Below are 27,503 nucleotides of genomic sequence, written 5' to 3' on the forward strand. Positions count from 1 at the left end.
CACTGTCTCCTGTCCTTAAGAGAAATGAAACCCCCACCACAAAAGTCTTCCACATTTGGTGCAGTTTCATGAGGAAATAAGAAAAAAATAAAGAAATTCACCCTCCTGCCCCCCACCCCACCAATATTATACTCTCATGCACACACTTGAACATACAGTAATTACCTACCTGTTCAGGATGTACCAGACCCCAGTGAGTACACCAGCCAACCACGAACCAGACAGGAGCCAAGCTGTCAGGTACAGGGCGATTACATAGACCGCTTGGAGTGAGAATACTGTATAAATGTAGAAATATACTGGCTCCAGATAGGACTGGACCATAGACATACACCCACCCACACACACACACACACACACACACACACACACACACACACACGAAAATGATCAATTCATCGGGCACTGTAAATGAACACACAAAGAGTTGACAACAGTACCCAACTCAAGGCCAGGAACACTGCGCAATTTCGGTTCAATACTCTGTTGTGTTCTTGTCACAGCCCCAGTACTTTGGGGGCTAAGTAGCTGTTCTTCAGGAAACTAACGTGCCAAGGCAGAAACCTTTTCCACCAGTGTGACAGGTGTAAATATGCTAAGGCATGTCAGCTATAAAGACCTTACTGTAAAATGCCACAGTACTACAAAAGGCTTAGCTGACAATCATCTAAAAGGACTACATGGCTAATAACAAAAAAACACACCAAAAAAAGCATTGAAGTTTAATGATTAAATTAAGATTAAATCAACTTTATTAATCCCCAAAGGGAAATTATTTGTTCACTCTAGTGTTAGTCTATGTTAATCACATGCATAGTACATGTGCATAGGCCCGTGCCACACACACTGGCAGTACTCAGGACGTGAACTACAACCTGTCACCGTCAGTTCACACACCCTGACATTTTTTTGGGTCACATGGGTCTTCAACTGGCCACCCTCCTGTCAAAAGCCCAAGACTTAGTTTACTGAGCTACTGCCACCCCTAAAAATGTGACATTTTTCAGATAATGGGGAAGTTTTATTATGTGGGCCAAAAGGACAAGATAAATCAAAGGGAAAGTCAGTCATTCCGTAATATCAGTAGTGGTTCCTCAACACTTTTGTGTTTTAAAAGCCTGAAGTAAATAGCCAATAGTTACCTGAACCGGCAGCAATCTGTAGAGAATACTGAGAAAGACCTCCTGGTAGATATTCATACGCTGCAAGAGATTAATAGTCCTCTTGGATTCTGTCAAGTTGTCATGGATCAAATCTGAAATCCCTAGGAACACACACACACACACACACACACACACACACACACACACACACACACACACACACACACACACACACACACACACACACAATTTAAAATTACTATCATTTCCCCACAGTGGAACAGATTAATATAAAATAGTCTTTGTTTTGTAATACCCAAGCAAGAAGTGGTGTGAATGTTTTTCAGACCTCACTGTTCTATTTTATTTTAGTATGGTGTTATCAAAGAAAATTAAGAGTGTGTAGTCTCCAACTACTGCTGAATCCACAGAATTCTCAGGTTGAATTAAGCCCTTAATTGCTGTAAACACAACGGATGTCTAAACCTATCAGTGCATTCATCCACAGAAGTTTTAAAACATCACTTTTTCAACTGACATTAAAAGTAATGCTGTGATGTTTTTCCGTCAAAATATACACATCAATTACAAAATATTAACACAGGACACTAATGTGTCAGGGTTTCCATGCTACTGTTTCAATAGGCAATGCAAGACAGAGGTCACTGGCCACAGAGGCCAAGGTGCAGATCACCCAAATTCAATCTATTCAGCTATTCATGCCTATGCCATCAGAAATCAACTGAATTTTCTCAGTCCACAAAACTTAAAAAGGGCTGATTTCAGTAATAAACCAAGAAAAAAATTATCACTCCGATGTTCACCTTAAAACAACCATTAACTCTCAACATGATAGTTGGCTAGAAAAGCGGTCACCAGCCACCTTGACAAACTACAAAATCTACTGAAAATATTTCTACAATGAGTTCTGGGAGCTCTTTGTCTAGTGAGTGGAGGGTGGGATCAGCCACCATGTTAACAGAGTTGATATACTGTATGTAATATGTCAGTATTGTGCTGACATGCATCAAAAGTACTAACACTATGAAGTGGTGTTATTCTACCACTGGTGTTTAGTTGAAGTATGCATTCATTCACAGAAGTGATTCAGTTGCCCACTGAATGGTAAACATTGAGCAGCATCTAGCAGCTAAAATCCAGATGTCCCATTGGGATAAAAACAAAGCTGACAGAACAGTAACTACTGGGCTTTCTTTTGCCAAGTTCCCTTATATCTAGATCCATCTAACTGGAAATCTTCCTCTATATGTGCTGGATTTATCTAACTTACAGGTTTGGTTGCTGGTCAAACCCAGGAACTTATTCAACCTAAGAGGCTAATTCAAAAAAGTATGAAAACTAATTTTGGTTTATTACACATTGTGTCTGAAATTGTAGTTGAATAAATTTTTCCAACTCTTGTGATGGAACTGTATTCAATTCATTAAATCTAAAAGGCAAAAACAAGGCTAAATAGAGAGCTGAGATGTTATGTACAGTAGGTCTACGTTGAATCAGAAAGGGTATGCCTGTTAAAGTGTGTGTGTGTGTGTGTGTGTGGGGGGGGGGGGGGTTACAAACCGTCGTATTTTGTAACCACTGGTGTCATCACAGATTGACACTTCCTTCGACAATGACATTACCTTGCTGTGCAATCAAACACACACATCCACGACAGTCATTACTCTTCAGTGTACAGCATGATTATCAAACCACCATATATTTTTATTTAAATGTAATAAAGTTTGACACTAAACTAGCCGCCAACACTTGAGCCTCTGCTGCAGGCTGAGAAGTGTCAGCCTGATCACTGCTGTGTTCTTGATGTAAGACTATAAAAGCCAGCAATGTATTGGATACAGTAAAAGAACACATTAACCCCCCCCCCCACACACACACACACATACACAAATTATTTATTTGCTTTTATGTTTTTGTTTCTTCATTCCTTTTCAATTTTACACATTCTGCCATCTCCCCTTTTCCCTTCCTCACTTTTATTTAGAAGAAGAAGAAGTACACTTTATTGACCCCGCAAGGGGAAATTACATAGTCACTCAGGTTAGTATTTTTAACAGTATACAGGCCCCCTGAACACAGCACACAAGGGGGACTGTAAGCATGCAGTTAATACATACACATCAAACTACACACATTGTGAGTGACGGGCAGTGGCTTCTGGAAGGCGCCAATTGAGCAGCTTGTAGGGGGGACGGCGCCTCACTCAGGGGCACCTTGGCAGTGGCTGGGAGGTGAGCTGACACCTCCCACCTTCAGCTCACACTCCTGGTGACATCATGGCGTGGAGCAAGATTCGATCCACCGATGGCTGGGGCGATCTGTCTATGAGACATCTGCTGTACCGCTGAGCCACTGCCGCCCCAAACTGACAGGTAGTGGATTTTTACGATGAATATAAAAGTAATACATTGTAGCATAATTGCTCCTTTCTTCCATTCTTTTCTTTCTCTGCTGAAGTACTGCAGTTTTGGAGTCATTCTGCTGTGACAGAAAACGAAGTGCATTCAGAGTGGAACAGAATGAGAGGTCAGCCAGTTAATTTTTTTAGTCTTATTATTTTGTTCCCAGTATCATGTAAAATTGTTCGTTGGAAATGGGCCTAATTTTCCACAATTTTTTTTCATACATGTCTGTGCTGCTTGAGAAACCAATGAGGACTGTTTGATCTAGGTGGAAAACAGAGTTGGGGGGTGGGGGAGGGGCTGTCTTCTCATGGGTAGAGACAGGCATCTGGTGTGGAAAGAAGCAATTTTTTTTTCAGTTCTTGTACCACACATACATAGATGACAGGGATAACTAGGAGAAATATACAACTCAGCATTGAAATTAAGTATTGAAACAATGGGTGTTTGATTAGAGACGAAGGTAGACACCAGCAGTCTTGTCAGTTCAGCCATTGACCAAGGATTTAGCTGGCTGGAAGAATGACTCTTTGGCAGACATTATCAGCAGTCAATGCCAATCTAAGCCATTGTCAACTCCATTAGAGGGCTTAAACACTGACTCTGACAGAGTTGAATTAAACTTATAGAGCACTAAAGACACATATAGTAATTGAATATCATGCTGAGATACCAGGGCTAAAGCTGCATATATCTGGTTAAATTTTTAAAAAATGGCCCCAGCCATCAGTGGATCAAATCCCGCTCCCGCCATGATATCACCGGAGTGTGAGCTGACAGTGTGAGGTGTCAGCTCACCTCCCAGACAGTCGAGGCGCCCTTGCGCAAGGCACCGTCCCCCCTACAAGCTGCTCAATTTGGGGCACGTGCCGGAAGCCACTGCCCGTCACTCTTCCTCCCAATGTGTGTAGTTTGTTGTGTGTGTATGAACTGCATGCTTACAGTCCCCCTTGTGTGCTGTGTTCAGGGGGGCTGTATACTGTTAAAAACTAACACAGAATGTATATACTATATACCTGAGTGACAATGTAATTTCCCCTTGTGGGATTAATAAAGTGTACTTCTTCTTCTTCTATTAGAGTAGAGTTAGGAGCACACAGGTAGACTACATCTTGTGTTGACGGTGTAACCTGAAGGAGATCAGTGACTGCAAAGTAGTGGTAGGGGAGAGTGTAGCCAAGCAGCATAGGATGGTGGTGTGTAGGATGACTCTGGTGATGAGGAAGATGAAGAGGGTAAAGGCAGACCAGAAGACGAAATGATGGAAGCTAAAAAAGGAAGAGTGTTGCATGACTTTTAGGAAGGAGTTGAGACAAGCTCTGGGTCGGCAGGAGGTGCTTCCAGATGACTGGACAACTACAGCTAATGTGATCAGGGAGACAAGTAGGCCAGTACTTGGTGTGTCATCTGGAAGGAGAGTACATAAGGAGACTTCGTGGTGGAATGAGGAGGTACAGGAGTGTATACAGAGTAAGAGGTTAGCTAAGAAGGAGTGGGACACTCAGACGACTGAGGAGAGTAGACAGGAGTACAGGGAGATGCAGCGGGAGGTGAAAGTAGAGGTAGCAAAGGCCAAACAAGGGACTTGTGATGACGTGTATGGTAGGTTGGACAGTAAGGAGGGAGAGACTGATCGAAACAGGTTGGCAAAACAGCGAGACAGAGATGGGAAGGACATGCAGCAGGTTAGGGTGATTAAGGATAGGGGTGGAAATGTATGGACAGGTGCCTGTAGTGTGATGGGAAGATGGAAATGATACTTTGAATAGTTGGTGAACGAGGAAAATGAGAGAGAACAAAGACTAGAAGAAGTGGCTGTTGTGGACCAGGAAGTAGCAAAGATTAGTCAGGATGAAGTGAGGAAGGCATTGAAGAGGATGAAGAGTGGAAAGACACTTGGTACTGATGATATACCTGTGGAGGTATGGAAGTGTTGAGCAGAGATGGCAGTAGAGTTTCTGACTGGGTTGTTCAACAGGATCTTAGATAGTGAGAAGGAATGGAGGAGATGTGTGCAGGTTCCCATTTTTAAAAACAAGGGGTGTGTAGAGTTGTGGCAACTACAGAGGACTAAAGGTGATGAGCCATACAATGAATGTATAGAAAAGAGTAGTTGAAGCTAGACCAAGGGCAGAAGTGAGCATTTGTGAGTAGCAGTACGGTTTCATGCCAAAAAAAGAGTACTACAGATGCAGTACTTGCTTTGAAGATGTTGATGGAGATGTACATATACGGCCGGAGAGAACAAAGACTAGAGGAGGGAGCTGCATTGTGTTTTTATAATTCTGAAGAAAGCTAACGACAAGGTGCCCAGAGAGGAACTGTGGTATTGTATGAGGAAGTCTGGAGTAGCAGAGAAGTATGTGACAGCGGTGCAGGACATGTATGAGGACTGTAAGAAAGTGGTGAGGTGTGCTGTAGGTGTGACAGAGGAGTTCAAGGTCAAAGTGGGACTGCATCAGGGATCAGCTCTGAGTCCCTTCTTGTTTGCTATGGTGATGGACAGGCTGACAGACAAGGTTAAACAGGAACCTCTATGGTCCAAGATGTTTTCAGATGACTTTGTGATCTGTAGTGAGAGCAGGTAACAGGTAGATGAGAAGCTGGAAAGGTATAGGTTTGTCCTGGCAAGGAGAGGAATGAAGGTTAGCTGCAGTAAGACAGACTACATGTGTGTGAAGGAGAGGGATCCGAGTGGAAGAGTGAGGTTACAGGGAGAAGAGATCAAGAAGGTGGAAGATTTTAAGTACTTAGAGCCAACAGTCCAGAGCAATGGAGACTGTGGAAAAGAGGTGAATAAGCGTGAACCGGCAGGATGGAACAGGTGGAGAAAAGTGTCAGGTGTGATATGTGAAAGAAGGTACACAAAACTGTGGTGAGACCCGCAATGTTGTTTGGTCTAGAGACAGTGTCACTGAGGAAAAGACAGGAGAAAGAGCTGGAGGTAGGAGAGATGAAGATGCTGAGGTTCTCTTTGGGAGTGACCAGGATGGATAGGATCAGGAATGAGTACATTAGAGGGACAGCAAATGCTAGATCTTTTGGAGATAAAGAAGAGACCCAGACTGAGATGGTTTGGACATGTCAAGAGGAGAGATAGTGAATATACTGGTAGAAGGATGCTAAGTTTTGAACTGCCAGGCAGCAGGCCTAGAGGAAGATCCAAGAGAGAAAAGAGGATGCAGAAGACAGGGCTAGATGGAGGCAACCAATTCCCTGTGGCGAACCCTGAAGGGAAAAGCCGAAAGGAAAAGAAGATTCCTTCTGTGCGGCCCCATTCCAATTGACCGACGGACTGGTACTGGTCCGCAGCCCAGGGGGTTGGGGACAACTGGCTTAGATGGTAGAATGAGTTGTCCAGTAATCTCAAGGTTGGTGGTTAAAATACGGGTTCATCCCAGTCATTCTCTATGTCCTCGTCAGATTGTCATTGTAAATGAGAAATTGGTTGACTGATCTAGCTTGTTAAACAAAGGTTCAAAATTTCCAAATACAGTCTAAAGAGAATTTTTGAATTTCAAAATACTTTAACGAGTGCCCTATAAATTGTTAAAACAGATGTGGTATGCCTGGTTGAGTATACCTATAAATATTACACATATATAACAGTTGATGACAGATGTCACATGGAGGGCTTTGTTAAAATTACTCTTAATTAATTTTTTTGCTGTGGATTGTGTAGAACAATACATTGTTTGGAAACAGAAAACACATTGAGTCACTTTGGCATGTAGTCACAGATCAGATACATATGGGATTTATCAGACATCTGAAATATTACAGCAAATAGAGGACACACACACACACACACACACACACACACATAGAAAATCCATTCATAAACAGAGTATACCTTCTTGTATAGACGAGGCCTGCAGCATTTGCTTGAAATAGGAATAGTACAGTCCACACTCTGTCCGAAAGGAGATCTCCCGCTCTACTTCCTGAAAAGCAGAAATGGACTTTTTGAAACAAACTTCTCCTTTTCTTTGAAGTACAGAAAACAGATACATTGGCAGCACAAGTCAGAAACATGTATAACAGACATAAGTCAACTTATAAATATCAGTAACAATTCCACAGGTAACCGTATGTGTGTGTGCGCACATTTGCATGGGTGTGTGACTGGGTGCGTGTATATGTTCCTAGAAATTGTCCTCCTTTCCAATAAAGATTACTATTTCACTGATGGATGAAACATAAAGCATGCTGCAGAAACTCATACTAAGCTTGGAAATAGTTTTTAAAGTGCATTGTTAAAAATAAATATTGATCACGTGACTTAATAGAAAATGTTTGTAATACTTGTTCCACTGGTACTGTCATCCCTCCACTTCACTCTATCTTAAAATGAAAATAAAAGAGTAAAAACTCTTGTGTCATGTTTGTTAAATGGAAGTCCTAATTGATGATGATCAGTCTGGTTGTATGACAGTCTGGTTGTATGCATCATAATGTGAATGAGGAAAGTAAACAAGTTATTCTGGACCAGACTTTAAGTCAAGGCTTGATGAGTCATACCGTGGGCTGAGAGAACCACAGCAGGTTCTTATGTATCACATTAACACACCAGGCCTGAGCTACTGCAAAGAACAAAGCAAATAACAGTCCCACTGCCATGGAAACACTCTGTTGCCAAGGAAATCAAGGCAGAATGTTTGAACTGAAAGATGTAGAAAATATTTTAAGCAGACATCCTTTGGAACCCCCTGTTGTTTGGCTTCTAATCTTTCTGTATATTAGGTTCCTGTTGCATCTTCCTTCCACCCGTCTCTTCAAACTATGTCCATGTTTACACATTTTAACTCCCTTATGTAGCTCCATCTCCTTAGATTTTGAAGAAGAAATTATTGAATCTTCTGAGTCAAATCCAGATTGTTAAAAAAGACACACCCCTGGGTCAAGGTAAAAAAAAAAAAAACTGATCCAAATCCATTACAGCAATACATTTACACGTGGTGCATTTTTCTATTTTGGAAGTCAGTCCAAATAAATTGGGTTTTTAATCGCTTTGAGTTCTTTGCCAAGGGAAATATGCAAAAGCTTTTTCTGAAGGGATGAGTAGTTGATTTTCTTCCCAATTATTATTCTGAGTCGGCTTAAGGCAAAACAAGGCTTGGCTTTTCACCATGAACTCTGATGAGAAGGCTAATCCTCATTTTAAATTAAGATCAAAGAGAATAGGCACAGTTAACAACTTCACACGTTGCTGTTAAACCTAAAAGCTAGTTAACATCTCAGAAAGCAAAACCCCAATCTCCGCGTTTCCTATTTGTGGATCTTTGGAATAACTTCCATATCTCTGATGTGGTCCTGAAGAATCTGAACGGGGGTCCATCCATTGACCTTGGTCCAGCCATCTTCCTTCTTTTTTATGATTTCCAGGGACAAAACACAGACCAGGTCCAGTCTTCCCTGATCCCCAGCATAGAATTCAAAACAAAAATAAGTCTTTCTTCAACATTAGCAACAAAAAATTTAAAAAAAGTAAAACATGGAGCAGGCAAACATAAAAATGAAGACACAGTCAGTCTGCAAACAGCTGGAAGTGCTGTAGATAACCACAGCAACCAGGAAGAGTAGAGTATAACTTTATTTATCCATTAAGGAGGTTCCGTCATGGAAATTAATGTTGCCGTCGCATACAGCACAGTAAGTATACAAAACACAGAAAAAGCACACAGAAAGCACAAGCACATAGAAAGTAGTACCAACACCAAATAGAGTAATAAATAACCCATCAAGAATATATCAATAGAAAATCATAAATAGGCATAGAAATACAAATAAACAGGCCTGGTTAAGTATGGGTATAGTGAAATGTCTCTAGTGTTTGTATTGTTTTTGCTGTGTTGTTTGTGTCATCCCTTAGCTCTCATGTGGACCTTCTTCTTCTTCAACTCCACAAGAGAGGAGTTGAGCAGTTTAATCGCTCGGGGGATGAACGAGTTCTTCAGTCTGTTAGTCATGCATGTTGGGAGGCGCAGCCTCTGGCTGGTCAGGCTTCTCAGGCTACTCTGGTTGTTGGTAACGGTGTGCAGAACGTGGCTGACATTGTCCATGATGTCCAGCAGTTTGTCCAATGTTCTCTTCTCTGCCACCGTTGCCAGAGGGTCCAGCTTCATCCCGACAACCGAGCTGGCCCGCCTGATCAACTTCTCCAGCCTGGAGAGATCCGCCTTGGTCACGCTCCCTCCCCAACACACCATAGGGAACGACAGGACGTTGGCCACCACAGACTGATAAAACATCCAAAGGAGCTTCCTGCAAATGGTGAATGCCCTCAGCCTCCTCAGAAAGTACATCCTGCTCTGTGCTTTCTTGTACAGCTGCCTCGTGTTGCTGGTCCAGTCCAGCTTGTTGTCCAGCCACAGCCCAAGATATTTACAGGTCTGCACAATTTGCACCTCCTCCGTTCCTATCAGAACTAGTCTAGGTTGGGTTCTGTCCCTCCTGAAGTCAATGACCAGCTCTTTAGTTTTGTTGAGCTGCAGGCTGTTGCTGTGACACCAGTCAACAAAGTCTTTCACCAGGCATCTATACCCCTCATCCTCATTGTCCCTGATACATCCCATGATAGCTGTGTCATATGCGTACTTCTGGATGTGACACAGTTCTGAGTTGTAGCAGGAGTCCGCCGTGTACAGGGAGAAGAGGATTGGAGACAAGACAGTCCCCTGTGGAGCACCGATGCAGCTGACCAAAGTACCAGATGTGGCGTCCTTTAGCCTGACGAACTGTGGTCTGTCAGTGAAGTAGTCTTAGATCCAATCAACCAGGCTGGGGTCCACTCGCATTTTTAGGAGTTTGTCCTGTAGTATACAGGGCTGGATGGTGTTAAAGACATTTGAAAAATCCAGAAAAAGGATCCTCACAGTGCCACTTTCCTTGTCCAGATGCGAATGGGCTGTATGGTGAATGGTGAATGCGAATGGTGTAGCATGTGGAGGATGGTGTCTTCCACGCTGACCTTTTCCCGTAGGCAAACTGTAAAGAGTCCTCAGCATGTTTCACCTGAGGCCTGAGGAGATTGAGGAAGAGCTGCTCCAGAGTCTTCATCAGATGCGATGTGAGTGCCACCAGTCGGAAGTCGTTCAGCTCGCTGGGCCGGTTCTTTTTGGGAACTGGAACGATGCACAACATCTTCCAGAGGGTGGGCACCTTCCTGAGACGCAAGCTCAGGTTGAAGACCCGTTGTAGCGGCTCCCCGAGTTCAGCGCCGCAGGCCTTGAGTAGATGGGGGCTCACCCCATCTGGTTCTGCTGCTTTTCGGGGCCGAAGCTTCGTCAGTTCTCTCTTACCTGGTCCGCCGTGAAGATGGGAGTAGGCTGTGATGGTGGTGGGAGCTGGGGGTTGGAGGGAAGGTGTCTGTGACAGAGAGGAGGGCTTTCAGGTGAGAAAGTGGGGGAGGGAGGAGAGGGGAAGCTATGATAGGCGTAGGTGGGCTTGAGGGAGGTAGAATAGGTGGTGGGATGGGGGGAGGAGGAGTGCTCGTGGGAAGGGGGGCTGAGGGGGACTGCTCCGCTGCTGCAGAGAGGGGGTGAGTAGGTTTGGAGGAGAGGGAGGGACTGGGGGGGTGGTGGTGGTGAGGGACTCCCTTGTACCTACAGATTTGTGGAGGCTGTGGGGGGAGGTTGAATGGGAGGAGGGGGGACTGGGGGGAGGGAGAGGGGCCACTTGGCTGCTGTGGAGGGGGGGAAGGAGGCCATGGGACAGATGTGAGCTGCTACTGAGGTCGTGAGGGTGGAGGGTGATAGGGGGTGCTGCGAGGGGGCTTGGTTGAACCTACTGAAGAAGTAGTTCAGGTCGTTGGCTCTCTGCACCCCTCCCACCTCTATTCTGGTCCTTGCTTTGTGTCCAGTGATGGTTCTCACACCTTCCCAGACGTTCCTCATGCTCAGCTGCTGCTCCACCTTCTTCCTGTATGTGTCCTTGGTCTCCTTTATGCAGCGTCTCACCCCTCTCTGTGCTTCTCTCACCTCCTCCTCATCCTTCATCCTAAAAGCCTTCTTTTCCCTGTTGAGGACATCCTTGACGTCCTGTGTTATCCACGGATTGTTATTTGGATATCACCGAACTGTCTTGGTGGGGGCGACCACATCTACACAGAAGGTGATATAGTCCGTAAGACAGTGGGTAACCCCATCAATGTCCTCTCCATTTCCCCCCCAGTAGTACGTCCTAGTCCGTGGTGTTGTAGCAGTCTCTGAGAGCCTCCTCTGCTTCAGGAGTCCATCTCCTGATGGTACGTGTAGACTGTCTGTCTTTGGACCGGGGGGGTGTACTGGGTCTGAATGTACACCAGGTTGTGGTCTGACTTGCCCAGCAGAGGCAGGGTGGTGACTCTGTATGCCTCTTCAACATTGGTGGCAGTAGGTCGATCGTTCTGTTCTTCCTTGTGTGGCAGTCAACAACCTGGTGGAAAGCAGCCAGGCCAGTGTCCAGGGTGACATGATTAAAGTCTCCAGAAATAATCGTGAAGGCTTCAGGATGTTTGGTCTGCAGCCGAGCAACGACACTGATGGTCTTCTCACATGCAGCGGCTGCATTGGCCGATGGAGGGATGTAAACACAGAGGGAGATCACGTGACTGAACTCCCGTGGTAATGACCATATGCTAACGGCTAGCAGCTCCAGATTAGGGCAACATACAACCGCCTTCACTGAAACATGGCCAGGGTTACACCAGCGATTGTTGGTGTCAGTGATGAGTCCCCCACCTTTGCTTTTCCCACATGCCTTTGTGTCTGTCCGCTCTCACTGCAGTGAAACCTCGCAGTTCCACGTTAGCGTCCGGTATAGCGTCAGTCAGCCATGTCTCCATTAGTATGAACATGCTGCACTCACTGCACTCACACACTCAAGAGGGAAGAAAAGAGAGTAGACTTTTGGTGACCTATGGTCTACAAACACAGGCACACAGCGGAAAAAAGGCTAGGTGGGAGGAACAGCAAACCATGTTGGAACATCCTTTGGAAAATGCTGTGACCATTATTAGATGGTTTGTGGATTTGGAGCTAGTGTCAAGCTGTGACAACATGTCTGAAATAAACTGCATGAGGCAGCTGCCTCATTGCATGCACAGCTTAAGTAATAATAAGTATGGAAGAAGAATCAAAGGAACGAGAAGAAGTTGATAACAAGCCTCTGGGACTGTATAGCCTCACACAATATTTGCTCAACAAAACATTGTAAGGAAACCACATTTGGTAATAATAAATCAACAGCATGTCCACAGACTGCCAGCTCTGATAGCATCAGTCATGAAGAGTCAGGCCAGGCAGCAGAAGCCACAAAGCATAAACATCAAACAGGAAGGACTCCCAAACTCACAAATTACTTTCCAATGTGTTTCACACGCCATTCTATCTGTCTCAACCTACTAGAGAATGTGCGTGAGAGACATTAAGAAGAAGAATACAAATGAAACAGAGTTTTGAGAGGACAATGAATCTTTAAAGCAGGAGAAAAATTACCCCACCGTGAGGGGTTAAAAGAGCAACACAAAACATTTCACGGTAAGGTATCTGTATCATCAGATTGCATAATGTCTCAGGAGAATACGTAGCACCCTGTATATTTGAACAAAAACAAAACATTTTCTTCAATTAAATATTGAAATGCTGTGTGTAGATTTAAATATTTTTGGCTAATAGCCGACTCATTAGGCTGCGTTCAGACTGCAGGCAAATTGGCTACCACTCAAATTTCCTTCCATATGCGATTTTTAGGGCTGACTGTCCACACTGTTTTTAGCAAGTGTCCAAATGTCATCTTGCTCTGTTCTGAGCCACATTACCAGCTGATCTGACAGGTTGCCGTAGCAACAACGTTGGGGCGGAGGCATCGTTCAGTGCTTGTAATGTGTGAGGTAGTGTAATTGCGACAGTGAAAACAACAACAAGGATGAACATGGAGGCTGGTTACTTTAGAGCAGGGGCGTCAAACTCATTTTCACCGAGGGCCACATCAGCATAATGGCTGTCCACAAAGGGTCAGATGTAACAAATATAACTAAATGTAACTCAATGTAATGCAACATAAATGTAACTACTCCTTAACATTAAATAACTAAATTTATCACTTCTCCAAGGTACAAACATTAGTTTCACAGAAAAAAATGTTTGCTTGTTGCTGTGTTATAACATAAATCATTTTAATCTGTCAGATTATGAAACCCACATAACTCCATCAATCAAGGATCAAACTACCCAAGTGAATGAAGAAATGAAATGTGGAATTAACTAAAGATAAAAAAAAAAAAAGGTTAAATCAGTTCCCAACTAATTTGGTCAAGTTTTCAGGTTAGTTTTTGATGAGGAGATGCTGCCTATCCTTGAATACACTAAATGGATCCCCTCTCTATCATCCAAGATGCTTGGTTATGTCACACACCACAGCAACTAAGCCACCGCACATCTGTATGGTATGGCATATCCCCACGGTACAAGGTCCTTTCTGCAAAAAATGCTGGAACTGACAGTGATTCAAGCAACGCCCCTGAATGAAATTCACTGTTCATGACCGGGATCACAAAATCATCCATCCCCAGCACTGGATTTTAAAATATGTTATCAGAGGTGCGTGGCAGTTCAATGGAAATCCTGTTCCCGTTTCAATGGAAATCCTGTTCCCGTTTCCTGTTGGAGAAAAGTTTGGAGTCTGTGTGTTTGGTTTTTTCTTGCTCGGTTTTTGGACTATTTCTGAGTAATTGGCTACTGATTTTGGATTGCGGATATTTGACTGTTGACACACTGGCCTGACCACTGCCTGGTTTAACGACGCTGATTTCTGGGAACGGACTGAAAGAACGGCGGCTAAGGTAGACGCTAGCTCGTCACCTAGCAACATGGGGCCAAAGAAGGCACTGACAGCTGAGGAGGGCAACGACATTAAGAAGTCTCTGGACTTCCTGTCTGGAGAGATTTCTTTCGTGAAACAGCAGTAGAAGTCAATTCTGAACCTGGTGGAGGAGGTGAAGGCACTCCGGATCCAGAACGTGTGTCTGGCGCCCCTGGAGAGCCGAGTGGCGGAGCTGGAGCAGTACACCAGGATCAATGATTTGATCGTGACTGGGCTCCACATAAAACCCGGGTCATACGTCCGGGCGGTGACCGATGACAGCGGGGGAGAGCCCAGTGAACAGGATGTCAGCTCCATAGAGCAACAGGTGGCTGCTTTCCTCCAGTCCAAAGGGATTGAAATGGACTGTAGCAGCATCAAGGCCTGCCACCCTCTGCCCCGGAGAGATGACAGCAACAAATGAGCCATCATCATGAGATTTGTCAACAGAAAACACAAAACTGCCCTGTTAAAACAAGGAAGGAAACTGAAAAGAACTAACGTATTCATCAACGAGCATCTGAGCAAACAAAATGCCGATATTGCCAGAAAAGCATGGCTGATGAAAAGGCAGGGGAAAATACAGCACACATGGACATCGAACTGTAAAGTTTTCGTCAAATTAAACGGGACACCATAGCAAGCCAAAGTACTGGTCCTCAGAAATATCGAGGAACTGGTCAGGTATGAATGAGCATTATCCCGGACTCTAAGGTATGACAACACACACAACACATCAACATGGCTCATTCATATCCAACTAGGGACAACTGGAAAATATCACAATGGATTGCAGATCATGTTAAACTGGAACTTAGGACATTTCAACACACCGACCATGATCTACTGGATCTGTAGCATGACAGACCCGGACAATATTTTTTTCTCCAATATCAACAACAGCTGTTAATACACAGAGGAACAGTACAAGAACACCATTAAAATGGACAAGAAACTATCAAAAATACATTTCAATAGTAGAAGTTTGTATGCAAACTTCAATACCATCAAGGAGTATTTAAATCAGTTTATAAAACTGCAATCTCAGAAACATGGATCAATGCAGTTAAAGGAATGGATTTTGAACTGGATCAATATGAACTTCACTGTGCAAACCAAAGGAACAAGAGCAGAGGAAGGGTCGCTGTGTATGTGAACAAAGACTTGAATTATAAAGTAGTGAAAAATATGACAACTGTGATTGATAACTTGTTAGAATGTATAACAATTGAAATGTATAATGAAAAAAGTAAAAATGAAATAATCACTTGTATATACAGAGCACCAGGCTCTAGTGTTGACGCATTCAAGGAAAGGATGGCAGAATATTTTTTCTAAAACTAACCGAAAGGTTGTTTTCATCTGTGGTGAGTTTAACATTGACTTGTTAAATCCAAATAAGCACCAAATAATTGATGACTTCATCAACACAATGTTCTTTCTATTTAGTGTTGGCATTACTTTCTGTGTGTCTTTTCTTTCTGATGAAATTAAATTAAAAATGTGGTTTGACAGGAACAAAATATCATTGAATCTAAGTAAGACCAAATTCATGATATTCAGCAACTGCAATAAGAACATTCACGCACATGTACAGTTAGATGGGGTGGATATTGAAAGGGTATATGAAAATAAGTTTCTGGGGGTGATGATAGATGAGAGGATTAACTGGAAACTTCATATAAAACACATACAAAGCAAATTATCAATAAGCATTTCAGTTCTGAGCAAAGCCAAACACTGGTCTGGACCACAGATCACTCCACATTCTCTACTGTTCTCTCATTTTTCCATATTTACATTACTGTGCAGAGGTCTGGGGCAACACATATAAATGTACAATAAATTCATTATCCATTCTACAGAAAAGAGCCATAAGAATAATTCATAATGCCGGTTGTAGAGATCACACAAATCCACTATGCTTAAAATCCAGAATATTAAAACTCACTGATATTATTCATTTTCAAACAGCACAACTCATGTACAAAGCAATACATAAGGCACTTCCTGGTAATCTGCAAAAAATGTTTTTCAATAGAGAAGGGAATTATAATCTCAGGGGGGAGCACAATTTATAACATCAGTATAACACTGAAAAGTTTTTGTGTTTCTGTTTGTGGAGTGAGGGTGTGGAACAGGTTGAGTGTGGAGCTCAAGCAGTGTCCAAGCATGATCCAGTTTAAAAAGTGCTACAGGCACATGGTTTTCACTGGGTACAGGGAAGGGGAAGGGGTCTAACAATCGTTTTTTTTTTAATTAATTCTATTTTTTATTTATTTTCTATCCCTGAGGAACACACGCAACTTCATTTATTTATTTATTTTATTGTATTTGAACTATGCACTCTATTAATATATGTAGTGAATTCATGTTAATGGAGAAGTGAAGAAGGGATAGGATTAAATAAGCGTATGCTTCATTCTACTCCTTTTCGGACATGTTTTGTGTATTATTATTATTGTTATTGTTGTTATTTATTATTATTATTATTATTGTCTTGATTATTGCTGTTATTCTGCACATGTTTGAAATAAAGCATACATTCATTCAATCATTCATTTTTCGCATTTTCTCCTCTAATCCAACCAAGCCTGTTTTTCCGCCACACAATTTCCGCCACGCAATTTGTTGAGTGCAAACAACCCAAGGTATCATAGATAGTTGACCAACTTATCAGTTAGTCACAGAATAAATCCTGAGGCCCAGCCTGGGAACTGCGCCTCATCATGAAATCCAGGATAACAGTATGAAGAGGTGGTTTTCCATTTTAAGGCCCCAATGACAGAGACTCATCTCTAGCAGGATCTATCAGTGCTGTGAACCTGTGGAGGAGTGCTGGAGCAAAAATGGACAACCAAATTTAATAAATGCGAAAAAGTTAGATGACTTCCATCCTACAGTATCATTAGCCAACACCATCTGCAAAACACAGCATGAAAATAAACCAAGCCAGAGAAAGTGAGCAGCATTCTTTTACATGGAATGATTCAAAAAAACTAGTTATTATTATTTTTTTGAAAAAATGATAAGCTCTAACAGTGTTCATCCACACCAGAATAATCTGCTCTGTAATGTAAATTGTATATTACAATTTGAAATGCAGTACTGGTGATGTTTTGTAAGTGGAATTTAATTGACACCATGTCTGGAAGTGTAAAATATTCTGTTGCAGTACAACAATGATCAGAATACAAAAAAGGTCTATTTAACCAGTCACCACGGCTTTTCAGGTATACATTTGTTTTTTTTCAACAAGATTGAAAATCAATAATACTATATGAACCAAAACGGAAAACAATCATCCAAAGCGTTTATGATGCATTTTCCTGTTAATTCCTTGGAGAAAATCTGTCTGGTAGGCACTTCAGTTAAAATATTTCCTTTTAAAGCACGCAGAAAGTGTGTGTACAGTATTTTCTGCACTATAAGGTGCACTGGATTATAAGGCGCACCTTTAATGAAACGTTTATTTTATAATTCTCTGCAAAATAGATAGCTAGATAGATAGATAGATAGATAGATAGATAGATAGATAGATAGATAGATAGATAGATAGATAGATAGATACTTTATTAATCCCGTAGGAAATTGTATATATCCACTGCTCAGGCATTATAAAACGAATAATACTGGATAAACACCAGGAGAAAAAGAAACACTGACATCACAGGACATACCGCAAGACATACACTACACTAACAGACACATGCAGCACTAACAGGACTTAAATACTAAACTATAACTAAAATATAAACACTATAAAATTGAAAAAGACAGTAAAAAATTAAAATGTAAACATTATAAAATGTATATATATTTATACTGTTTATATATATATATGTAAACATTATAAAATGTATATATATTTATAGTGTTTATATATATATATATATATATATATATATATAAACAGTATTAAATTAAATTAAATGACGAAACCAAAAGGAAAATCGGGGATACTAAAGACCAGATGGTCTCAATGAAAGAATTAAAGAGTGAGTTAAAGAGCAACTTTGATAAGTTAGAGTGACTTTGATAAAAAGTTGGAAGAAAAGCTAAAACCAGATGTCAGATGCCTTGGAAGAAATGAAGGACAAAATAAAGAAAATGCAGAAAGACATGAGTGAAAAAGACCGAAAAATTGTTGTCTTGGAACAGGGACAACAAAGAATGGGTGATTTGGAACAAAGCATTCGTATAAATGATGTGATCACCACTGGAATCAAAATCAAGCCGAGGAATTACAGAAATCCTGTGGCCAGCGCTGACATCAAATCTCTGGAGCAACAAGTGAGTTCTCAACTGAGGGATCTGGAGATAACTATAGATCCGGACCAGATTGAGACATGTTACCCATTACCATCTGAAGGTAGGAGACCACCTGCAGTGCTGATAAAATTCAACAATCGTAAACACAAGATTGCACTTCTGAAACAAGGCTTCAAACTGAAAGGAAAGCTGTATACATTAATGAGAATCTCACTAAAAAGAACGCTGATATCGCTAAAAAAGCTCGACAACTGTAGAAGAATGGGCTGATCGACAACACCTGGACGAACAACTGCAGGATCTTCATCAAAACAAAGGGGCTTTCTCTGGACCAGATGAAAACAATGGTGATCAGGAATGCAGAGAAGTTGGTGAAATATGAGCAATAAAGCCGGACAAGAATTGCTACTACAGCAAAGATCAGTACAACAGAGTCACTTCAATATTGGGAGCTCTACAATTTTGGACACGTCAAGTATTTCATGGAACAGTCGAAAAAATCAACATCACTGATGTCAGAAACATGGACTAATGAACAAAAAAACAACAAAAAATAAATAAATAAAATAAAACATGTGTTTGTGATAACATGGGATTACATTAACTTTGATACTTTAAAGAGCATGTTGATATCTTTTGACAATATAATATCATGTGAAACTGTTAAAGTGTCTGCAACAAACTGGTTAATTCTTGTATAAATACTGTCTCGTGACAGAGGAGTTCAAGGTGGAGGCGGGACCGCATCAGGGATCACCTCTGAGCCCCTTCTTGTTCGCTATGGTGATGGACAGGCTGACAGACGAGGTTGGACAGGAATCTCCATGGACTATGATGTTTGCAGATGACATTGTGATCTGTAGTGAGAGCAGGGAAAAGATGGAGGAGAAGCTAGAGAGGTAGAGGTTTTTCCTGGAAAGGAGAGGAATGAAGGTTTGCCACAGTAAGACATGAGTACATGTGTGTGAAGGAGAGGGACCCCAAGTGGAAGAGTGAGGTTACAGGGAGAAGAGATCACGAAGGTGGAGGATTTTAAGTACTTAGGGTCAACAGTCCAGAGCAATGGAGAGTGTTTAAAAGAGGTGAAGAAGCGTGTGCAGACAGGATGGAACGGGTGGAGAAAAATGTCAGGTGTGATGTGTGACAGAAGAGTTTCAGCTAAAATGAAAGGAAAGGTGTACAAAACTGTGGTGAGACCAGCAATGTTGTTTGGCCTAGAGACAAAAAAACATTGCTGAAGAAAAGACAGGAGACAAAGCTTGAGAAAGAGATGAAGCAGAGATGAAGATGAGGTTCTCTTTGGGAGTGACCAGCTTGCTGGCAAGGGGGACACCTGGTACCATGTTTCACAGTGCACCCCTACGAAGGAGGGTTACCGACTGGGAGCTCTGGATCCGCCGAGGGATCAAAATGACTGAAAGGGGTAGAATAATCTCTGTTAGCGACTATTGGAGATTTGGCTGGTCTAACCACAAATCTCTAAAGAAAGAAAATCAGAACCAGAAGATGACCAACTAGACCCCAACGACGGGACTACATCAATGGCTGGTGAATTGAAATGCAGACCAGCCATGTTGTTATGCCTATAGTGTCACTGAGGAAAAGACAGGAGACAGAGCTGAAGGTAGCAGAGATGAAGATGCTGAGGTTCTCTTTGGGAGTGACCTGGACAGATAGGATCAAGAATGAGTACATTAGAGGGACACCACATGTTAGAGGTTTTGGAGATAAAGTCAGAGAGGCCAGACTGAGTTGGTTTAGACATGTCCAGAGGAGAGATAGTGAATAAATTGGTAGAAGGATGCTGAGTTTTGAACTGCCAGGCAGGAGGCCATGAGGACAACCAAAGAGGAGGTTTATGGATGTAGTGAAAGAGGATATGATAGTAGTTGGTGTGAGAGAAGAGGATACAGAAGACAGGGTTGATGGAGACAAGTGATCGGCTGTGGCGACCCCTGAAGGGAAAAGCCGAAAGGAGAAGATCACGATCGCCAACCAACCAATGATAATCAATGATTGCCACGAATGTACTTAAAAAACATTAGAATTAAATAGCAAAGCAACGAGTTTTCATGTGCATGTTACAATTATTCCATGCCCTAATTTGCTCTGTTACTGAACCTTACCCTGTATTGAGTTCAAAACCAAATTCTTTCCATGGTAACACCAAAAAAAAAAGAATTTAAGCAATTAATTCAATATAAAATTATTTAAATTAAAATAAATCTATAATGTTAACTTTCAAACACTTTCAGGAAACTTTTCAGGAAATGGTTTGAGAGTTATTCCCAAAACAAAGAAAGAAAAAGAATAATCCCTCAACAATATACATATTGCTAAACTTGAAGGTAGGAATTAAGGAATATACTCAGATGTAAAAAAAAAAGAAGTATGCTTTATTGTCTTTTATGTATTCATGTAGAATATGATCTAAATAGATAATTCATTTCTAGCGTTGTTGTATGACAGCAAGAAGGTTCTGGGTCCGAGTCCTGTTCTAGAGTTTATATGTTCTCCCTATGTCTGCACAGGTTTTCTGTTCGCTGTTTGTCTTTCTTGTGATTGTGCAATGTGCTGTCAACAAGTCTGGAGCGTATCCCGCTTCATGTCTGTAAGTCCGCTTGGACAGGCTCCAACAAGCCAAGTGAACCGTGAAAGTCATTCATTTTGAAAATGAATGTCTGAATTCCTACTCCCAGAGGTGTAAACCAATGGAGACAGGTACCATGGTTTGAAAACCTAAAAGGAAATGCTAAATTAAGTTTGAATTTCTCTGTTTTCACTATTCTTCGTTTGCTTGTTTTTACTATTTGCATGCAGTTGTAGACATTAAACTTGCATTTTTTTATGCAGTTTTATTTTTGATGAGTCTTTGTTCTGTCCTGTAAACGAGGGAAGATGTTTTACTAGGTGATAATGACAGAAGCTTTTTATGTTTTCAAGTGACACCTGGACAACCCAGGCATTCGATCTGTTTTCCAGTAGAAAAGAAATCTGCTATCAAATTGCCATGGAAGAGAATACTGATTTTTTGATTAATTTGTCAATATACAAATATCTAATAATTATCTGAACCATAAGTAACTGATCTACCAATAACGAAAAGTGGCATTACATATCCTAAATAAAGATTTCAACCATTAAGGCTAAATTTACCATAAATTTCAACGTGAATTTAGTATTTTGAGACACATTAAAGTAGAAGAAACCAGACACACTGCTAAACTTTTAAAACCATTGTATATACATGCATAGATGTATGGGTGTAAACGTGCTGTAGGGACATGTATTTATAAAGAGTAAGAATGAAGGGAGGTAACAACTTTAAAAAGAGACGTGAACATGGGTTTGGTGTCACAAACTGGATTAGGACCCAAATGCAGGACGCAGGAAAAGAAGCTCTCCTCCATATTTTATTCAGGCATTGCTAAAAAATCAGGAAAAACCAAGAAGACCCAAGACTTCCAAAACCTAGTGACAAGGGCATGAGTACAAAATATTGAGGCACAGAACCAAACGCAACCAGGCGTAAAAAGCATCAGGCTAATCAGCCTGATGAAGTCCAGGTGTTGAGAGGAACCACAGGTGTGGAGACGAGGCTCCGCCAACATGTCCGCCACACCCCAGCACAGCAGAGCGACAAAGCACCAACACCGAACCATGACAGTACCCTCCCCTCAAGGGACGGCCCCTGACGTCCCAAAAACGGTCCTTGGGGGAGGGTCAGGATCAGGCTCCAGGATGGACTGGAGTTCAGGCCCGAGGTTGGGAACAGGTTCGAGTTCAGGCCAAAGGTCCGGAAAAGATTCAGAAACAGGCTGGGGTCGGGGCGCGGGGACGGGAGCAAGCTGGGGTCCGAACGCGGGCACGGGGAGCAGTCTGGGGCCCGGGCATGGGAACAGGAGCAGGCTGGGGCTCAGGCATGGGGACGGGAGCAGGCTGGGGCTCAGGCGCGGAGACGGAAGCAGGCTGGGGCATGGGAGTGGGAACAGAAGCAGGCTAGAGCCCAGGCGCGGGAACAGGAGCAGGCCGGGGCTCAGGCAGGGAGACGGGAGCACGCTGGGGCCCGGGCGCAGGATCAGGCCGGGGCTCAGGCACGGGGACGGGGACGGGAGCAGGCCGGGGCTCAGGCACGGGGATGGGAGCAGGCTGGGGCTCAGGCGCGGGGATGGGAGCAGGCTGGGGCTCAGGCGCGGCGACGGAAGCAGGCTGGGCCATGGGAGCGGGCTGACGTTCGGGCGTGGGAGCAGGCTGGGGCTGGGGTGCGGTAGCAGGCTGGGGCTGGGGCGCAGGAGCAGGCTGGGCCTCGGGCGACAAAGCACTAGCCCCGAACCATGACATTTAGAGGCAGTTGGCATCTGAAATCATCCTATTTAGTTGATGCATGATATCTTTGCTTTTAAAAAGAAATGTAAGACGGGCAATACGTATATGATAAAGATGTATATTTAAATTTCAATTTACAAAAATGAATAAATAGAGCCACCGCTACTACAATAGCTGTCTCCTTAAACCTTAAGTATCCCTCATGAAAGTTCTTCTCCACAGAATGTCGCTTCAGCAGAGTATATGAGAAACAAGCCTTTACCTTGATGTTGGAGAACCACAGATCATTCTCATGTAGTGTGGCCAAGTAGATACAGCACAGTAGTCCAAGACCAACAGACATAGACCAACCAACTGATGTCCAGATTATTGACCCCCATGACCAATCACCTGCAGGAACATTAACAGGTGATTCAAATTTAAATGTAAAACTTAAACACAATGCCGGTTTCTGCAGAGGAGACCATATAAGATGAAAAGCAGAAAAAGCAGCTGTGGATAAGCTTGCTGGCTGCAGTGTGGAGTAAACATACGGAAGTATGAAAGAGTTTGGGCACCCCACAATTTCCAGAGTTTCTAATAATAAATCATTGGGTTTTTGGATCAGCAACTTCACTTTGAACTATTAAAAAAACTGATGGACACAGTAATATTTCAGAACTGATACAATGTAAGAGGTTTATTGGACTAACGGACAATGTGCAACAAACAAAATAACGCACGTGCAAAAATTCAGACTCGATTGTCATTTTGTTGATTTGAATACCTGTAACCTCTTTGTATTGTTTTGTTAATTAATTGATTGTTAATTAATTGTTTCATTTATTAATTTGGGGCAGCAGTAGCTCAGTTCACTAGGTCTCGGACTGGGAACCGGAAGTCGCTGGTTCGAGATCCAGGTGGGCCAAAACTCTTGCAGTGGCACACACAAGCTGCCCAATTGTAGCACACATCAAAGTCGCTGCCCATCACTCTGCCTCCCCCTGTACTTGAATGCTTACAGATCCCTGCCTGGTGTGTGTGTGTGTGTGTGTGTGTGTGTGTGTGTGTGTGTGTGTGTGTGTGTGTGTGTGTGTGTTTGTTTCAGGGGCCTGTACACACATACAGTGGTGGTCGAAAGTTTACATAAATTGTAAATAACATAATGTCATGGCTGTCTTGAGTTTCCAGTTATTTCTACAACTCTTATTTTTCTCTGATATAGTGATTGGAACGGATGATCTTTGTCACAAAAAACATTCATGAAGTTTGCTTCTTTTATGATTTTATTATGGGTAAACTGAAAGTGTGACCAAATCTGCTGGGTCAAAAATATACATACAGCAACATGAATGAGTAATTTTGGAGACTTAGAAAGTTGTGTCAATGACATGAGCTTCATAGCATGGCCTCTTAACTTCTTGTGAGTGATCATGAGTGACTACAGCTGGTGACTTCTCTGAGGCCATTTAAAAAGGCCTCATTGGATAAAAACACCTACAAATGTTACAATGGGAAAGTCAAAGGAGCTCAGCACAGATCTGAAAAAGAGAATCATTGACTTGAACAAGTAAGGAAAGTCACTTGGAGCCATTTCAAAGCAGCTGTAGGTTCCAATTTTTTTTTTTTTTTTTAAAGAGCAACAGTGCACATCTGATTTTGAATCGAGCTTCGGACCTTTAGATTTTTTTAAGTTTAAGTATCTTGGGGTCTTGTTCACGAGTGAGGGAAAGATGGAGCGTGGGATTGACGGACGGATCGGTGCCGCCTCTGCAGTGATGCAGTCGCTGCAAGGGTCTGTCATGGTGAAGAAGGAGTTTGCAAGAAGGAGCTTGCAAGACGAAGCTCTCGATTTACTGGTCAATCTATGTGTTTTGTGGACTTAGAGAAGGCTTATAATTGGGTCCCCAGGGATATACTGTGGGAAGTACTGCGGGAGTATGGGGTGAGGGGGGCCTCTCCTCAGGGCCATCCAATCCCTGTATGCCGAAAGTGAGAGCTGCGTTCGGGTTCTTGGTAGTAAGTCAGACTTGTTCCGAGTGGCTGTTGGCCTTCGCCAAGGCTGCGCTGTTATCACCAATTCTGTTCATGATTTTCATGGACAGGATATCGAGGCATACTCGTGGTGAGGAGGGGTTCCAGTATGGTGGGCTGAGGATTGCATCACTGCTGTTTGCAGACGATGTGGTCCTAATTGCTTCATCGTCCTATTTGCACTCATTGGTCCGGTTTGCAGCCGAGTGTGAAGTGGCGGGGATGAGGATTAGCCCCAAAATAAGGCCATGGTCCTCAGCAGGTGGGTAAAGTGGGGAATGAGGTCCTTCGACAAATGAAAGAGTTTACGTATCTTGAGGTCCTGTTCACAAGTGAGGGAACAATGGAGTGTGAGATTGGACGGAGAATTGTGGCAGCAGGAACACAGTATTGTAGTCACTTTACCGCACTGTTGTCACAAAGAGGGATCTAAGCCGAGAAGCAAAGCTCTCTATCTACCGTTCAATCATCGTTCCTACCCTCACCTATGGTCATGAGCGATGGGTCATGACCGAAAGAACGAGATTGAGGATACAAGCGGCTGAAATGGGCTTTCTCAGGTGGATAGCTGGTGTCTCCCTTAGAGATAAAGTGAGAAACACTGCTGTTCACGAGGGGCTCAGAGTAGAGCCGCTGCTTCTTCGTGTGGAAAGGAATCAGCTGAGGTGGTTTGGGCATCTGGTGCAGATGCCTCCGGGGTGCCTCCCTAGGGAGATGTTTCTGGGACACCCAGCTGGGAGGAGACCTCGGGGCAGAACCAGGACCAGGTGGAGGGATTATATCTCAACACTGGCCTGGGAACACCTTGGGATCCCCCAGTCAGAGCTGGTGGATTTGTAGGGAAAGGGAAGTTTGGGGCTCCTTGTTGAAGCTGCTGCCCCGGCGACCCGATTCTGGATAAGCGGTGGAAGATGGATGGATGGAAATGTTAAAAACTGGCCATGATTTCTCTTGTGGAACGGTTAATGTACACCACCTACATCGGGCAGGTGGTGTACATTTATTGATGTTTTACTGAAAATATTTTTGTAATTATTTTAGTGCCAGGAAAAATGTTTAATCAGCTGAATCTCTTCACTCAGGCTGCAAGTGATGTCCATTCAAAAAGGGCAGCTGTTCTTAGAGCACTTTGCCTCTACCTTGGTGAGGATGATAGATAGATAGATAGATAGATAGATAGATAGATAGATAGATAGATAGATAGATAGATAGATAGATAGATAGATAGATTATTAATCCTGGAGGAAATTGCATATATCCACTGCTCAGGCATTACATAACAAATAATACTGAATAAACACCAGGAGAAAAGGAAACACTGACATCACAGGACATACCACAAGACATACATTACACTAACAGACAGGCACATGCAGCACTAACAGGACTTATATACTAAACTATAACTAAAATATAAACAGTATAAAATTTAAAAATATTACAGTATTAAAATATAAACAGTATAAAATGAAATCTAAACAGTATAAAATTGAATTAAAATATAAAACAGTATAAAAATAAATAAATAAATTTTATATATATATATATATATATATATATATATATATATATATATATATACACACACACAACAGTATAAAATTAAATTTAAAATAAATTAAATTAAATCCATTTTCAACCCCGTGCTGACCTCGCCACCTCCCCCCCGCTCCTCCTGAGAGAGTCATTGTACCCCCTGATGGCACGGGGCACGAAGGAGGACCTCAGCCTCTCTGTGGAGGCGCTGTGTGACAGCAGTCTGCCGCTGAAGGTGCTTCTCTGCTGGGAGAAGGTGGTGTGTAGGGGGTGCCTGGTGTTGTTCATGATGGCCTTAATTTTAGACATGGTCCTGCTCTCCAGAAGCATATCCACAGAGTCCAGGCTCAGCCCGACCACTGAGCCCGCTCTGCGGATGAGTCTGTTCAGACGGTCCATATCTCTTTTCTTGGCCCCCCCACCCCAACACACAATGGCGTATGACAGCACACTGGAGACTACGGACTGATAGAACATGAAAAGGAGCTTAGGACAGATGTTGAAGGAGGCCAGCCTCCTTAGGAAGTACATCCTGCTCTGCCCCTTCTTGTACACACAGTTGGAGTTGAGTGACCAGTCCAGTCTGCTGTCAAGCTGCAGTCCCAGGTACTCAGTAGTTTTCTACCACCTCCACCTCACTGCCTTTAATGATCACCGGCTGTGGAGAGGGAGGTGCCCGCCGGAAATCCAGAACCATCTCCTTTGTCTTGGAGACGTTGAGCTGGAGCTGGTTCTGTTGGCACCACTCCACGAAGTCAGCCACCAATGCCCTGTACCCCCCTCATCACCCTCCCGGATACATGCCACTATCGCGGTGTCATCGGAGTACTTCTGTATGTGGCAAGTATCCGAGTTGTGCTTGAAGTCTGATGTGTAGAGGGTGAAGAGAATGGGGGATAGAACGGTCCCCCTGTGGCGCCCCCGTACAAACAGTCCCCCATACGGACGTACTGGGGTCTGTCCGTTAGGTAGTCCGTAATCCAGCTCA

The 27,503-nt window shown here is 42.9% G+C and overlaps 1 protein-coding gene across 16 annotated transcripts in view; it reads right to left on the minus strand.

The window, feature by feature from the left end:
- The window catches only part of dpy19l3 (dpy-19 like C-mannosyltransferase 3), a 95,262-nt gene that overhangs the window by 62,671 nt on the left and 5,088 nt on the right, over nucleotides 1-27,503 (minus strand). For 11 of the 16 annotated variants that reach the window (XR_011035631.1, XR_011035633.1, XR_011035637.1 and 8 more), the window contains exons 3-6: nucleotides 23,229-23,356; nucleotides 7,380-7,470; nucleotides 1,143-1,264; nucleotides 170-315 (exon numbers count right to left, since the gene is read on the minus strand). Coding sequence is in view for 2 of the 16 variants with exons in the window: in XM_068318232.1 (XP_068174333.1) it covers nucleotides 170-315; nucleotides 1,143-1,264; nucleotides 7,380-7,470; nucleotides 23,229-23,356 (487 nt within the window). In the remaining 14 variants the exon portion in view is untranslated. Of the gene's footprint in view, nucleotides 1-169; nucleotides 316-1,142; nucleotides 1,265-3,257; nucleotides 3,606-7,379; nucleotides 7,471-23,228; nucleotides 23,357-27,503 lie in introns of those variants that run through there. The other 5 variants (XR_011035640.1, XR_011035643.1, XR_011035645.1 and 2 more) reach the window with 5 other exon arrangements.

The sequence above is a fragment of the Antennarius striatus genome, chromosome 1 (genome assembly GCF_040054535.1).
Source record: "Antennarius striatus isolate MH-2024 chromosome 1, ASM4005453v1, whole genome shotgun sequence".
Lineage (NCBI taxonomy): Eukaryota > Metazoa > Chordata > Actinopteri > Lophiiformes > Antennariidae > Antennarius > Antennarius striatus.